The sequence below is a fragment of the Manis pentadactyla genome, chromosome 8 (assembly GCF_030020395.1).
Source record: "Manis pentadactyla isolate mManPen7 chromosome 8, mManPen7.hap1, whole genome shotgun sequence".
Taxonomy (NCBI): domain Eukaryota; kingdom Metazoa; phylum Chordata; class Mammalia; order Pholidota; family Manidae; genus Manis; species Manis pentadactyla.
In genome coordinates this window covers 139,934,672-139,951,316 of record NC_080026.1, presented here as the reverse complement: position 1 = coordinate 139,951,316, position 16,645 = coordinate 139,934,672, and the positions used below count along the sequence as shown (strand labels likewise).

Here is a 16,645-nt window from a genome sequence, read left to right as displayed (position 1 = left end):
TTACAACAAGTGGCTGCAGTCAGCGGGGAGGTGCCTGAGAGAAAGTCTGGTCCTAAAGAAGATTCAGGAAGGAGCCATAGTGACAACACTGGCCTAGGGTACAAAGGAGAGAACGCCCTGCCCACGTGTGGGGAGAGGGCCTTCCTCTGAGGCCAGAAGGGACTCCCCCCACCAGCTTGGTAGCTTCATCAGTTTGTGGTCAGAAGAGCACGAGACGGTGAGAGGCCAGCTCAGTGCACCAGCTGGGAGGAAGGGCACTCGCAACGGCACCAGGGTGCGGGGGCATGTCTGGTGGGGAGTGCTGGGTGGGAAGGGGCTGGTGGGCACGGATGCAGCACACAGAGCTCACGTCAGGGAGGCTGCAGTGACCATTCCTCCTATGTCCACAGGCAGGTGCCTCCTGGATGTGGGGTGCAGGCAGAACCCTGACTGGGTGCCTGGGAGGGAGCCTGCTCCCACACAGGAGCGAGCATGTGCCCCAAAGGTCTGCCCGCATGGGGCAGCCCTGGGAGAGCACAGTGAGGCGGCCTCTGGCTCCACAGGCTGCTTGGAAAAGCCAGCCGGCTCTGACTCTGCACAGCCTGGCAGAGGAGGTCCAGATGCTCAGCCAGCGTATCCCCTGCAGGGCGTGCGTGTGACATGCAGCACAGTCGCATTTCACTCCCCTCCCTAGCTGCAAAGGGAAGAAAACAGGTGCCTCAGGTATGTTCCCAACACCAGCGCTGCTGCTGCCACATCACGGCACCCCTGTGCCTCACCAGAGCCAGTGGGGAGGACGGAGCGGACAGTGGGACACCACCCTCTGAGACGGACTGGGGCCTCTGGGGCACAGGAGTGGCGAGGGCATCCACCTCCGGAGGCAGGTGCTCCAACGGCCAGTATGGGGGAGCACCGACCCCCAGGGATCAGGGAGCCGCAGCAGGAGCGCGCTGCCTGGCATGCATGCCGCAGGGATGAGCGCATGGAGCCTCCCGACCCCTGCCAGGCTGCCTTGATGACCCTCTAACAGGCCCCACCAGCTCACAACTAAGCTTCAGCAACTCCTGGGCAAGTGCCCGCTGCCTTGCAATGTGAGAGGCAGCCTTGAAGAGACAGCACCAGGCTCACCAGCAGAGCAGACCCTGGAACTCCCTAAGAAGGGTGGAGAGAAGAGGTGCACGGAGGGCCTGCGCCCCAGGCGCCCAGCTCCAAGCCCCACAAGCTGGCCCTGGGGGACCAGGTGGGGCAGAGACCCGAGTTGAAAGCCCACCTTAGGCTGTGACCCTGCACACACCCGCCCGTGTCAGACAGCCAGGCACCCTCACCCACCCACCAGCCAAACTCACGGTCACCTCTGAACTGAAGAGTGGTGGAAGCCAGCAGAGTGGCCTCCTGCCCCACCACCACCTGAGCCTCACCAGCTCGGAAAAGAGGCAAGCAGAGGGCAATGCTGGCCCTACACTGAACAGGAGAGTGACTGGGAAAATCACCGGTGCCGTTTTGCCCAGATTTCTGCCCGGAGCAGAAAGGCCCAGCTAAAGGCGAGCCAACGGGAGGCTGCATGCCCTGCAGCCCAGGATGGGTCGGCTCCTGCCCCACGGTGGGGCCCGAGGCGGCTGCCAGCCCCAGTCAGCCTGGCTCCAGCACATTCACCTGCCCACCCGACAAGACCCAGGAGCAGGCAACCCATGGTGAGTCCTCAGCCCACGCAGAGCACAGCAGAGCCAGGGGAGGCAGGGGGCGCAAGGGGGAGCACAGAGAGGGCACAGAGCAGCATGAGGGGCATGAGGGAGCACGGGGGTATATGGAGGTACACAGGGGAGCACAGGGGGAGGACACGGGGCACAAACAGGAGCACAGCGGAGCATGGAGGCACAGGGGCAAACAGGGGAGCACAGGGGACATGGGAGGCACAAGGGGCATGAGTCTGGGGGCACAGCGACACGCCCGGGACCCAGGAGGAAGGATCACATGGAAATCCAAGTGCTTCCAGGCAGGAAGCACAGACCAGCCCTCAGAACTTGCTCAGGGTGTGGGAGTGTGCAAGAACACGAGGGACCAGCCAAGCGGGCAGGTCATGCCTGTGTGTGAACGCCACCCTGAGCGGCACGGGGCCCTAAGGAACTCGCGTCAGCAGCCAACAGAAGAAGCTATGCTCTGAGCCCCTGATCAGCCCTTATCAGGAGAGCTCTGTCAATAATCTAGACACGAGACCACAAGGGCTGCATAATTCTAAAGGAAAAATCCTAGAAAACACAAGAAAAAAGTCTCAAACATGGCGCTACAAGTAACCAGTAAGACACAAATGAAACCATGACAGATGTCACACTTTACCCATGAGTGGCCATGTGTCGAAGTCTGACGATGCCCAAAGTCATGGAGGTGGGAGCGGCAGGAGTGGCTGAACGTCTGTGGTGTCATGCGTGTGCCAAAGGAGGGGTGCACACAGAATGCACATGTTCAGCCCTCCCTCTGGGCACACTGCAGCAGCTCACAAGCAGCCCTGAGCAAGCCCTGACGCAGTGCCCAGGGGTCCCGCCCAGGGGCCAGAGACGGTGCACTCTGGGCTCAGGGCTGTGACAGCAAGAGGCAGGGCACTGCCACTGCCCACAGAGGCTCCCCAAGGGTGCTGGGTGTCAGATTCCACAGCCCTCGGACTGCCAAGTGGGCCTCAAGGTGCTGGGGTGGGGAAGGAGCAGCAACGCTGGCCCATGAGCACGCTGCCCACTAGGACCTCTGCGTGTAGTGACACTGGCACAGGGGACAGGGTCGGACTGTCTTCCTGGGGTCCCCCTCCCGGCTCCACTGTGCCCCTGGACGCCGTGATGCTGGGGCAGCTCCCTGGGTGGGGGGCATTGCTCCCCGCTGGGGAAGGAGCAGACCCAGCGCACCTGCCCAGGCCTGGCAGCCCCACTGGCCCAAGGGCACACGCAGACCCCAGGTCAGCCCCACCCAACTTGGGAACTGGACTTTCTCCATGAATAGCAAGAAGCTGCTGGAGTCAAGTTATAAATTCCAGTAGGAAACTGTGTGTCTCTTCTCTCACAAAATGTTAAAACTTTATTCTTGGTCCACAGTACAGATTCCACCCTCACAGTACCAACTGCCCCAGCCGCTGAAATCATCCTGTGGTCCGCTGTGCCAGGGGCACTCAAAAGGCCTGCAGAACACGAGGCATTTCGGGAGGCTGTGCTGGGGTGCCCTATGTGACTTTTTCATTACAAAAAACTGAAACTCTTGAGACAGTCAAGTTCACAGACATCAATTTTCTCCTAGAAACTAGGGTAAGTTCCTGACCTTGTCCCCACGCAGAGCTGTTACACAGAGAAAACTGAAGCGGGCGCTTATGTGCTCCTGCACTCGCCCCTCTGCCATCCTTGGCTCCTCGGGACCATCCCCGAGGGCCCCGGGCCAGGCCCACCCCGACGCCCACGCCTCCCCCCAGCACACCTGCAGGGCACAGTCTGCTCCTGCCCGTTTCCCGGGGCTGCTGGGAGCCCCCCCTTCCCCTTCCGGACTGACTCACTTATCAGCAGTTGAAGAAATATGGGTGGGGGTGGGGCTCCAGCCGGGGACTAAGCCCTATTCGAGGCCCCTGCCCCGGGGCCAAGGCAGTGCTACCGTGCGCCCCACCGCGTGTCCCCACAGGCACAGAGGTGGGGCCACCCACCTGTGCTGCTGGCCCAGGGACTCGCGCACACGCCGACCCTCACCGCCTGGGCCTGCAGTGCCTGCTTCTGCCTCTCACACCCTCACCAGCCACACAGCTGCCTCTGCCCCGCAGTGGCCCCAGAGGGCTGTCTATGGACTCCAGGCCCAGAGTACCTCTGCGTGTCCTACACCAGCCTTGCGTCCACCTCCTGTTGCACCTGCCAGCCAGGGAGGCCTGGAGACCAGAGCCTGAGCTGTGAGCCAGGCCCCCTGGCACGGCCCCCTGCCCTGAAGGCGGGCTGTGCCTGGCCCCCGTCAGACCAGGTGAGCTGTAGCCTCTGCCTCAGAGGGTGAAGGCCTGAGGACGCAAGAGGCGCCTCAGACAACATCCAGGCAGACCACCGGCTGGCCTGCTGGCTCCGGGCCCCCACACACGCACACCCTCAGCAGCCCCTCTTCAACTCCTCCTCCTGGTCTCCCAGGAGGCTGCCCTCCCCGGCCCTTCCTGCCCCCTCACCCCCTGGCCTCAGCCTGAGTGCCCTGCCTGTTCTCAGTCCCTGAGCTCACCTGCTCTCCAGGCTCTGTCCTGCAGACCCCTCCCATCTTACACTAGGACTGACAGGGCAGGCGTGTGAAATGGGGAGCCTCCCCCCGTGTACTTCCCCACAGGGGCCCACAAGCTGCTCCCAGGACTTGGCCGCTACCCGCACCAATCCCAAGAATGCCCCCCAAGCCTGGGGGCTCCCCCGTGGAAGGGACCTGGCTCCAGGGAGGCACTCACTAAATACAAGTGAACAGAAAGCCAGGCCACCAGGACCGTGCTGCTGGGCCCTAACAACAAGCTCTTGTCACCCACACAACTGCAGGTCTGGCTGCGGCTGCCCCTGGACAGCACAGCAGAACCATGAGGCCACCAGGCCTGGGCCTCCTGCCCCAGGGACTCCCTCAATACACTGGGAGAACAGAGCTCTGGGGCTTCAGAGGCAGATGAGCCGCCAGCCTGGTGACTGGGGACTGGCCACCAGGCGCTGCCGCTGGTCCCGCTGGTCAGGTCCCGCCACTCGCCCGTGTTCTGCCGGCAGCACTGATGACCACAGGCCCTCCCACGCAGCCCAGCCTTCTGCCTCCACCTGGACACACAGCATGACTACCTGCCACGCCGCCTCACGGCAAAAACAGGAAGTTGCAACAGATCTGAAAACCGTCGCAGTGATGAAGGAGAAAATAAAAGCAAAGCTTGCGTCCTCACAAATGTGTTTGCTACCTGAACATAGTACAAACGCATCTGAAAGTCATGCCAGGCACCCCAAATTACAACCGAGCAGGCACAGGGCGTGCTCTGCACTCGGGCTGAGCTGACAGCGCAAGCACCCACGGATGCATCCCAGTGAGGCCTGGGGCCTCGAATCAGCACAGACTCCGAGGGCATCCAGAGGGCATCTCGGGCAAATGAGGACGGGGTCTGTCCACTCCTCAGGCCTGTGGCTGCCTCTCAGTGTAATGGCTCCCAGGACTCTGCAGGCGGAGGCCTCGCCATGGTCCAAAGGCCACTGACCCAGTGCTCGTCCCACACGCAGGCTCCAACGAGCCAGAGCTGTCCTGACTGGCCTCCCCACCCCAGCGTCTTACAGAGCCTGCAGGCACCCACTGATGGTCGCCGAAAGCCTGGGTGGGTGAGGCAGGGTGCGCAGAGCCAGGTCCGCACAGGGACCGGACAGCTGTCCCCACAGGCGCCCGCAGAACCCCGCCCGCCTGCATCTGCTTTGTGGGCCCCAGGAAGCCCCCGGGGACTCCTGAGCAGCAAGGCTAACAAAGCACTGGCCCAAAAGGACCCTGAGTACACGGCCCCCCCTCACCTGGCTTGGCCAGGCCCAAGCAAGGAGGGCCACGCACCCAAAGGCCTCCTGAAAGCCAATGCCACAGGGACCGGCGAGACAGGCAAAGAGACCCAGCGGGTCTGGCAAACAATCCCCGCAACGCCAAACGCAATGCGGAGGGAGGGCAGCCAGGCCAGTGAGCACAGCCTCGCATCGTACACTCTCGAGAGACACAGCCTTCCCCAAAGGGAGAAGCAGGGCCAGGCCTGCACCTCCTCTGGCTCTTCTCATATGAAGTGGTCAGGGACGGGGCACCTGACACCCGTACCCGCTGTGTGGTGGCATCATTCTCCCTGGACATCCTGCACCAGCGAGCCCAGACCAGGAGGCTGTCAGGAGGGTGACAGACCCACCAGCCCTGAGGCCTGAACCTCCTGTCCCCAGGCAGGTGTCCTCACACGGGACATAGCTGCCAGTTCATGGGGCTGCTGCACCCGACAGCCTTTGCTGGCCAGGTGAGTGCACCGTGAGATGACAGCCCACAGGTGTGTGCCTGGGTGGGGGCAGTGTGGACAGTGGCAGTGGTGGCACAAGAAACGCAAATGGGAGGGGACGAAGACAGGCCCCTCCCAGCCACCATCCCGCAGAGGCCTGGAGCGGAGAATTCCCCTGAGAGAGGCACTCTCTGCCCTCAGTCAGGCGCACGCCTGTCACATCCAGGGGCAGGGGAGGGGAAGCTGCAGCACCAGCGTCCCCTCCAGGGAGCCCACACACTGCCGCCCCGCTCAGAAGGACTGATACCGACAGGCTGGTCCTCGCACACCAGTGCCTGCGACTCAGCCATCACACCGGCCCTGCAAAGCTGCCCAGGCCCTCTGCGGGGGGAGAGGTGGGTCAGCGGGAGCCAGGGGGGCCTCAGCACCAGTGTCCTTGCTCCCGCCCCACCGCACAGCCACGCCTGAAGGCACAGTGCTCTGGTCCAGGCAAAGGGGCCTCTCCCCTTGTGGGCAGTGCTGGCATCCTGTGGGCCACTGCAAGAGAGAGGGCAGAAGTGTGCCGGCCCCAAGCAGCCACCCCTGTGGATACAGTCAAGAGTTTGCAAAATCTATTATCAGTATGACAGACTATCCGTCTTGGTGAGATGCCTATTATTTAAAAGCAAAGGCAGAAAAGAAGCAAAGGACAACCACAAGACTCCACTGCACCCAAAATCAAATGGACAGCCGCAAGCTGGGCCCCAAGCTCCCGCAGAGATGGGACACGTGCAGCTGCTCGGGAGAGCAGGTGGGCAGGTCCCAGAAAAAACAAACGTTCACTGACCACATGACCAGCCCTGCCCTCTCGGGCATGGACCCAAGAGCCATGAGCACCATGTCCACACAGATGCACACAATCACTCGCGGCAGCCCAGCTGGAAACAGCCCATACCTGCCACCTGGTGAGTGGACGCACGGCAGCACCTCCCGCTGTGGAAAACCACACAGGCAGCAGAAGCTGACCCAGGAACACAGGTCCTCCAAGCCAAGTCCATGTAAAGGCAGGATTCCAGAGACAAAGCAGCCTCCTGGGGCTGAGGACCGGAGGGCCGGGAGCCGCGTGTGTGCAGCAGGCATGACTACACAGCTGCGGGCATGTCCTGAATCCACTGAGCTGTGTGGTGCCTGCCACCCTCAACGGGACACTCAGGAGGAAAAAGAAAGCCCAGCAGCCTGCAGACCTGCCCCCACCATGGGCAGCGGCTTTGACACGTGATTCCAGGTGCTCACCTTTCCCGAGAACTTGAAGGGACCCTGGCCCCCCACCCTCTGACAGGGGGCACCTGTGGCCCTGAACAGTCACAGCCCAGGAATCCAGTAGGGTCACAGCCCTGACGCCCTGGGGCCACTCTGCCGAGCAGGACCCCAAGTCCCACCCCAAAGCTGCTGCCCAGAAGCCAGGGCACCTGAACCGGATGGAATGCAATGGAAGCGACAGGAAAGGTGAGACCGTGCCGGAAGCACAAAGCCTGTGATTAACTCGGAGGAAGGAGCTGTGCCCAGGAGGAGAGTGAAGCCCTGCAGCCTGGGCGAGAGAAGGAGCGGCTAGGGCAGAAGCTCAGAGACAGAACAGCACGTCTCGTCCAGGCCACAGAGGACGGGGCTGGGGTCAAGGTGAGTGGACGGTGACCAAGGGGCTGGTGCCACGCACTCCAGGCCCCTGGCAGGGGAGCGGCGGGCACAGCGGGTGTGCCAACTGGCAGCAGTGCTAGGCTGCATGGCAAAGCTGCCCCATCAGCCAGACACATGAGCCCACGCTCAGGAGGCGGCTGACCAACCGACCTAGACACAGGTAAGGACAAGGTGCCACCCCAGGGAAGCCTAGGGCTGCAGGAAGGGGACAGAGACCATGCAAGGAAGGTGCCCAGGGACACCGGCAGCCCCAGCCCCTGCCTCACACCTGCGAGGGCATCTGCTGCCTCCTGCACCTGCCGCAGCCACAGTGCCACATGTCATTCCTGTCTTCCTGATGCACAGACAGGCTAAGGAGGTGAAGTCACATGCCCACGGTCCCATGTGATCCAAGGCAGAGCCACTGCAGCATCCGCCCTTTCCTGTCACCATGTGTCCTCCCAGACCTGGGAGCGTGACCTCACACAGAGCACCGCAGGTGGGACCCCCTCAAGACCCAGGCCCCAAGCCACCTTCTGCTTTCAACCCCCTCCCGTTCTGGAGTAACTGCTGCTTGTTCAGAGGCCCAGAGAGGTGGGCAGAAAAAGAGGGTGGTCTGAGCCCAAGCCAGCAGGCTGTGAACCCAGAGCCCAGGAGCACTCTGCCAAGGGAGCAACAGCCCCAGCCTCTGGCTCCTGTGCTAGCAGATGAGCCGGGCAGGCCCGTGGGGCTGAGGGACCGGGGCAGGGGGCATGCAGACGGACGAGGGGCACAGACTCAGCAAAGGCTCCACGGTGCCAAGGGATTCAAACAGGGCAGGGGCCAGAGAGCGACCCTCACATGAGGGCGGGCCACATCCATGACCACCTGGAAGCAAGGCCTGAGGCCCCTGTCAGGGCAGAGGACCAGGAGGACAACAGGGCCGAGGTCAGTGGGTCAGGATGAGCAACGGGCCGACCCCACGGCCACACTCCCACACATGGGGTTCACTTGTTCTTACCAGATAAATGCACACCCAAAATGGCAGGCACAGGGCTTTCCTTGAGCCTGACCCACTGGCGTGCCTCCCTGATGGATGGGCACATCGTGCAGAAATCCCCTCTGTGTGAGTGCCGGCAGTGGCCCTGGTGGGCACCGCACTCCCTGATCTACTCTAGACGGCCACGATTCTGAGCCAAGCCAGGGCACCAGCTGCTCCCACAGCATCTCAGGTCCCACACTGCCCGACTGTGTGGCCTCCAAAGACAGGCCCCCCACAGCCCTGCAGGCTGCTGAGCCGCCCCCCCACAACCAAGGCCAGCTGCCTGCACGGGCGCAGGTCCACGTGAACGTGCTATGCCAGTGCCAGTCCATCTCCCAAACCAAATTTATGATTCGAATTTGAAATTGTAGAGAACACACGTGTACCCGCGGCTCTCACCACCAGGGGCCGAGCGGAGGCAGAGACCACGAGCAGAGCTGGAGATCGCAGAAGTCCCGAAACGTCCTCCCAGACAGAGGCCTGGGTGTGCAGCCCGACCTGCCCAGGTCCTCCCATGCCAGGGTCAGGTGGACCGTCAGGCGGTCACGCTTCTGGATCAATGCTCTCCTCCCCGAAGAAAGCCAGCAGCCCTTGTGCCGCCTCCATGTGTCAGACGTCACTGGATGAACCGTTGCTCTATCCTCACTCATGAGTCAAGCTCAGAAACCCCAATGGCTTCTCGTCAGTGCCTGTGTCAGGATGTGTTGAGCGTCCGAGCGCCCCCACAAGCTCAAGGCCATCCAGGGAGCAGTCCCGCTCAGCCCCCTGCCCCTACCGAAGGGTTCAGTGTGTGAACACCTCTCAGGCTCAAACACACACTGACACGTCGTCTAATCCCCCAAAAGGAGGCCCTGGGGAGGGGGCCATGGCCTCGGAGCTCCCTGCCTGCACTCCTCAGAGAGGAGGGGAGTGAAAGGCCAACCCGGGTCTGTCCTCGGCGCAGAGGAAGCCACCACAGGGTACCCCAGGGCCTGGCCAGGCAGGAACTAGGCCTCGAGCCTCTGGCCCACGTCCTCATGCCCACCTCTGGGGAGCAGGGAGCAGGGGTCTCTGGAGCCCCCAGCAACTGAAGCAGCAACAGAAGGCAGACCTGTTAAGTGCCCCTGCACTCACCTTGGACGCACGCCACCCTCCTGCGGCCTCTCCCCAGGTGACCACATTCACTCATGTGGCACGGAGGACAGGGACAAGGATGGGGGGCTGAGACTCTCCACTGCTTTTCTGACTGGCCCCCCAGCCCTGTGCTGACCCTCCACCTACCAGACCACATTCCTGAACCAAGCCCACCTTCCAACAGGGACCTCGCTGCTCACCCGCCCAGGAGGGCAGCCACCAGGACAGTCACCGTCGAAGGAGCCATTGCACTGCAGCCCCTCCGCGAGCCCTGCCATACCCCCAGGTACCTCCCGCTCTGGGCAGAGTGGGCTCTGTAAGGGCAAGCGGCCAGGAGGCAGTCGGGCTGATTTCTGCAACTTCCGAATCAGACCCACCATTGTCACGAACCACCCCAGCATATGTCCCTCCCCACCAGGGACGGGCCCCAGGGGGCAGCGAAGGCCCCTCCTGCTCTGCTCTCTCGCCCCCAAAGGGCAGCAGGCCAAGTGCTGGCGTGTGCGTGGTGCTGGCACACAGGCCTCGGACTCCAGTGGGGAGCTGTTCTCAGCACATCCCCGAGAACCCAGCGTCTCAGAGACCCCAGGCGGAGAGGCAGTGATGCCCTCCGGGGCGGTCGGACACTTGGAACTGAAGAAGGGCCTCCCCTAGTCATCTAAAGCCTCCCTCAGCAACTCTTGAGAGATGAAAACAGGAAACAACGAGGATGAGGATGAGGATGGGCAGAGGGCGCCGTGCTGAGCAGGCTGATGGGCACTGACATATGGCCTGCCGGGACCCAGGACCCGGGCAAGGGACAGGGCAGCACACGTGGCTTGCAAACAGGTATCTGCCACGTGCACTCCAAATTCCAAACCACATCAAAGGCAGGCCTGACATGGTGTTTGTGAGGGCTGAAAGGAGGCACGCAGGGGGCACACATGGTGCCCTGACGCAGAGGAAGCGGCGCGTAACCATGCTGGGCTCTGGACCACGGACTCATTTCATCCTCCTGCTGTGGGAATGGGTGGGTCCCCGTCTAGAGCCCCAGACTCGGGCAAACAGACCCAATTCCCACAAAGAGGGTGTGTGGAGACCTCAGGTCAGAGGCACTGATGCCCCCCTAAAGACAGCTGAGACACAGGCCACCTGTGGGACAAGGGTTCTGGGGGTGCACAGAGGCAAATGTGCAGAGGCCCAGCCCGGCTGGCCCCGACCCCTGCACCCGGCACAGCAGGCCCGCTCTGGGGGCAGGGGGGGACAGCAGACACTGCTTTTCAGAAATCCGGACCTCACGGAAGGGACTCCCCACAGCTTCAGGGCACTGGCCTCCCGCACCGGGCTTTCCCAGGCACAGCTGGAGCGATCAGGCTGGCCTCCGACCCCCCGCGCTGCAGGCCCACTGGCGCTGCAGGCCAGGCTCCGGGTCTGCCTGCCCCCTGCCTCCTGGGCGTTGTAGGGAACCCGTACTTAGAAGTCTGAATCCAAGGAGGGTTTGAGCAAAGACAACAATGAGTTCCGAGAGAGCGTGGAGGAAGCACAGCCCCAGCAGGCTAGAGGGGCAGGGCAGACACCACGCGACAGGGTCCGCAGTTCCTCAAAAGGTCAGACAGGAGTTCCCCTCCTAGGTATGTGCCTGGGAGGAAAGGACCCATCCAGGAATGCTCACAGCCCCGCCACTCTCAACAGCCAGAGGGGGAACTGCCCAAATGTCCATCAACTGGGGACCGCATAACCCACTACGGTGTGTCCTGCGCGCACAACTGCACTTGGTCACGAGGGGGCAGAGCAAGGCTCCACCGCACACCAGGCACCACAAGCACCAGGCCGAGTGAGGGGGGCCAGACCCAGGAGGCCGGGGGGTCCACTCCGATGAAACGTCCATTAAAGGCAAACCCCTGAGATGGAGGTTGGGCCACCGGGGACTAGGGGCCTCAGGGGAGGTGGACGCAGAGTCACCAGGGGAGGGCGAAGCTAAGGCACAGTGTCTTCTTCAGGTACAAAAATGCTCCAAGTTGGCTGTGGTAACAGCCGCACAGCTCTGTTAATACAACGAGAACACTTTAAGTGGGGGAAACGCAGCATGTGAACACCGTCTCAATAAAACCACCACCAAACAAGCCCTTGAAGGATTAGAGGGATCCACGGGGCCAGAGGCCACGCACAGTGGGAAGTACCAGAACCGACCCTGTGCCCTCCAGCAGGGCCTCGGAGTTGGCAGGCAGGAGAAGGGGGAGGGAGCCTGCAGACCAGTCCCTGCGCAGCATGGCAGTGGACGGCCAGGAAGCCCCACAGCAGCCACAGTGGGACGCAGGGCTCGGGGAGCTTTCAGGGTGGGACAGGAACGAGGACAGAGGGCGCAAACCTGGCCGCACAGGAGAGAGAGGGGCACACACCCACAGCTCCCGTCCCTCCCGCTCGGCTTGAAGGGGAGGGGCGGGTGGCAGGCAGGCACCTGCCATCTGGATGGCAGGCCTCACTGCAGACTGTCTGCAGAGCCCACTTGCACAACTGTTCTGCAATCCCTGGGGAGAGGGCTGCTCAGGAGTTGACCAAACAAAAAGGGAAGCCAGCTAGAAACTGACATTTAGCTCCGAATGAGCAGCCGGACAAAGGCCCTGCAGGCAGACACCCAAGAGCAGGCTGTGCTCTCAGAATCCTACCACTTGGCTGAGTCTCTTTCCCAAGAAACAGCCTTACCATGTAAGGGTGGGACCCAGCTCGGAAACCACTGGCTGCAAGAATTCACCTTCACGGCGCCCTTCTAGCAGCAATGCGAAGAACCAAAAGCAGAAACTCACTGGTCAAAAATCCAGCCGTCTCGAGCAGAACAGGTAAGTAGCTCCAGCCACCTCTTTACCAGGCACATGGGCAGTGACAGCAGGAGCAGTGGGGATTAAAGAACAGTCGGGGGCTCTTTGAGGGCAACCTGGAGAAGCCACGGTGACCCCGGCCGGGTCCAGGCCCCCAGCCAGGAGGATGTGCATTCAGGTTCAGAAAGGGCCGCCAGCCAGGACGGAGGGCCTCGGAGTGCGGGCCCAGGTCTGTCTGGTCAGGGGTTCGCTAGGTCACAGCTATGTTCAAAACACGAGGCGAGATTTCCCTTCCCCATTCTTGCTGTCTCCTGAGTGACCAGGACAGCTTTCCAGAGGGTGTCTGATGTATGAGGGGGCACCGATGCGACAGCTTAGGTGACTTTCTGGGTTTCAGCTTTGCTCAGTTTCTGCCTCTTGGTATGGTTCCTACTGGTGCTTATAACTCACATATCTGAGACTCCTTGGGCTCCTCCATGATTCTGAATAATTTAGGGAGTAAGTGTGAGAAGCAGCTACGTGGCACAGCCCCTCTAACGCCACGCCAGGGGAGCCGTCGGAGGCCCAGGTGGGGATGAAGGCAGCTCAGCCCTTCAGGTACACTGATAAGAAAAGAGCAGCCTGCCAAGAGGTGGCCCGCGTGCAGGCTGTGCGGCCACCAGTGCTCCAGCCATGTCCAGCGTCCGGATGGTGGCCACCTCGGGGAGTGGGGGGAACAAGGGGGTCCACAGGTCTGCACAAGCAAAAGTGTGCCCCTCCCCCGACACACAAAAGGAAGACAGCGTCTTCCCAGCACACCGGGCTGTTTCCCACTCACACGCCCTTCCTTCTCTGATTTGTGACCCTCCCGGAAGAAGCCAGTGCCCTGGCCACATCTTAGAGTCCAGCTTCCGTGATGATGACACTGGGCAAGAAAGCCCCCCTTCCAAGGCCCTGGCCAGCGGACAGTGGGTCAGTCAGCACTGGCAGGTGTTGTGCAGTCACCAAGCAGGCCTTCCAAAAACTACTATAAACCAAGGAATTAAAACTTCCTTCACTCCAGAACCCGCTGCTCAACAGCCAGGCTTCTCCCCAACAAGCGAGGCAGCACCTGAACACGGCGAGCTGGTAAACGCCAGCCCAGCTACTTTCCCATATGCCACTGCAGGAGGGCGGCCCCCGCCTCTCAACACTGGGACCCACACGTCAAGAAACCTGGGGGTTATAGACAGATGCTTCCCTACCAGCCCTTAAGTCAAAAGACATCTTGCAGAATTCACATGGGCACTGCAGACCTCAACAAATGTTCCCCCCAGAGGTAAACCTAATGAAAAACCCCACACACCTTTAAGAAAAAGGAAAGTTCAGAGAACAGGTTGCTGAACCCAGGTAATTAAGTTACCCATTTTAATGTCAACAGAGAGAAATGTATGTACCTGAAACAACAAAAATGCTACAACTCAGAATCAAAGATTACTGGAAAGAATGTTTGCACAGCAAAATTCTTTTCCCTTTGAGACTCAAATGCTCCACCATGCTTAATTTTCCTGACATTTCTGAGGCTCTGAAGCCACAGCTAACAGATCTGAATCATCTGAGCAAAACCATGTTACAGAGGCATGTTACTGGAAAGCCGAGAATAGAATGCTAAATATACAGACACTCACCCATACTGGGCACTTTTGTACAAAATGATCAAACATGAAACTAGATAACGTTGTCCATAACAAAGTCAGAGGAAAAGCAGTCCACCTCCAGCAGGGAAGTATAATACATGGGCGCCTGGAAGTTAAAATATAAAAACACAAAAATAGCGCCTTCCGTGTATTAACAAAATCAAACCTAGTCTTTAAGAGTGAACTTAGCTACTGAGACCCTTCACTCACACTCGCTGCCAACAAGGCAGGCTCCGTGAGAAGAGCCTTCTCCGGAACCTAGGGCCCCTGGGTATCAATGCCTGACACCTTGAAGCTGGCCCATGCCCGCTGCCCACCTGGTGAGGCAAGGGGCAGGAAGCTCAAGGCTGCCACAGGCTCCCTCTGTGCCATCTCCCTTTTTTCTTAAACAAGCACGCCACTTGGAGCTGCATTCTGCTGTATTTGGGTTGGCAGTGTAAGTACCAACAGTGGGGTGGCACTGTGGCTGCAGTGCCCAACTAGGTCAGCCTTGTCCTGCCTCGAGCACCAGGGCCTGGTCCTCATCTCCCAAGGGCCGCCTCGGGCGCCTAGATGGGGCATCCCTAGAAGGTAAAGGCCTTAGGTAGTCACATCCCTTTTCTGGCCTTGAAGAGTTTTGGGCACCTTTCTCTTTAAAGACCTCCAGGTCTTTTTGACAGAAGTCCTTTTTAGAGAACTAGAAAGATACTAAGTCACCAGATAAAATGAGGGTGCCTACACCTCCTGGGTAGTGACCACAGATGAGGCCAGCAGTGGGGCCAGGGCCACAGAAGGTCAGAGTCAGGAATCTGAAGTCAGGAGTTAGGCTTTAGGGACCAGGGTTGTGGCCAGCTTTGGGGTTCGGGGCCTACGGACTAGGGATCTGGGGTCAGGATTTGGGGACCTTGGACAGGGATTAGGACTGAAGTTTAAGGACCTGGGTTCAGGGCTTGTCTGGGGTTTGGGATTCAGCCTAGAGTTTGGAGGCCAAGGCTAGGGACTGGGATTTCAGGATTCAGAGAAAAAGTTCAGGGGACTGTGGTTTGGGGTCCTGGGATTTGGAAGACCAAGGTTCAAGGTCTGGGTCCAGAGTTTGGGGTTCATGGTCCAGGGTTTGGGGTTCAGGACGCCAGTCCAGATCCCAGGGCTTAGGAGTCAGGGATGGGGATCAAGGTCTGGGTTCCGGGGTCCCAGGGCTCAGTGTAGGCTGAGGTCCAGGGGGCCAGGAGTCAAGGCCAGGGCTGAGTTTCAGGGCCCAGAAGTCTGCATCTAGGTTCTAGAATCAAGGGTCCCGGCATTCCGGGTTCAAGTTTAGGATCTTGGGGTTCAGGGCCTGGGTTCTGGTCCGGGTCCCTCCAGGTCCCAGGGTCCGTAGTACAGGGCTGGGGTTCGAGAACAGATCTCAAGGCTCAGGCACAGGATCCGGGTCTGGAGTCAGGGGTTCAGGATTGGGGTCGGGGTCCAAGTCCTGAGATTCAGGGCCGGGGGTCAGGGTCCATGTCCCGGGGTTCAGGGCACAGGTCGGGGTCCGGGTCCCAGGGTTCGGGACCGGGGTCAGTGTCCGGGTCCAGATCCCGGAGTTCAGGGCCAGGGTCGGGGGTCCCGGGGTTCGGCCGGGGCCGGATCCCAGGGTCCGGGGTCGGGTCGGCCGAGCCGCCGCACTTACGTCGTCGAAGAGTGAGCCCACGTTGGCCGTGACCAGCAGCACCGCGGTGCCAGAGGCGGCCGCCTTCCCCGCCATCGTGGCCCGGCCGGCGGCGGCGCTCGCTCGCGGACGGCCGTCCGGGGTCTCTGCGGGCCGCGGCGTCAGCTGCGCCGGGGGGCGGCCCCGGGGCGCATCGCGGGCTCGGCGGGTCGGGGCGGGCCTGGCCGGGTCGGGCCGCGCGCTCTCGCTGTTGTTGCTCCGCGCCCCGCGCCCGTCCTCTGGGCCCGCGCTCACCGCGGCCCGCGCGCAGCCATTAGGATCACCGCCGCCAAAGTTCCCGCAGCCGCTGCCGCCACCGCCGCCGCCGCCGCGCAGCCGAGGCGAGTCCAGCCCGGAGCCGGGGGGCGGGGCTTGCGCGGGGCGGGGAAGGCGGGGCCTGGGGAAGGACGCCTGCGCGGGCCGGGGCGGGGCATGCGCTGGGGGCGGGGCCTGCCCCCGGCGCTCCTGCGTCGGCCGGGGCGGCTCCCAGGACGCGCTCCCGTCAGTCAGAGGCTGACCGGCCCCGCGCCTCCCCGCCCCGCGCCGAGGCGGCTCTCTGACTCCGCCCTTTGATGTGACGTCACGGCCCGGCTCGGGAAGCCCGTCTTAAAGGGGCGGTGCGCTGCTCGACCCAGACGTCTTCAGCGAGGAGCGGCTAGCGGACTGAACGCGTGACCCGCGCTGGACCCTCGACAGTGGGAGGCGCGACCGGAAAGTTTCCTTACGTGTCCCAGGACCGCGCGGCCGGCCGGCCGGCCTAGGGGGAATCGGGGGCGGAGGCGGAGCTGGGAGCCAGGCCCGCGGGGA

At 61.7% G+C, this 16,645-nt stretch overlaps 1 protein-coding gene across 2 annotated transcripts in view; it reads right to left on the bottom strand.

Annotated features, from left to right (window-relative positions):
• INPP5A (inositol polyphosphate-5-phosphatase A) overlaps window positions 1-16,212 on the bottom strand; it is a 185,454-nt gene extending 169,242 nt beyond the window's left edge. Inside the window, exon 1 of one of the 2 annotated variants that reach the window (XM_036923441.2) lies at window positions 15,821-16,212. In XM_036923441.2, the coding sequence (XP_036779336.1) occupies window positions 15,821-15,895 (75 nt within the window). In that variant the 5' untranslated portion in view covers window positions 15,896-16,212. Of the gene's footprint in view, window positions 1-14,166; window positions 14,263-15,820 lie in introns of those variants that run through there. The other variant, XM_036923460.2, reaches the window with a different exon arrangement.
• Window positions 16,213-16,645: the final 433 nt, after the last annotated feature.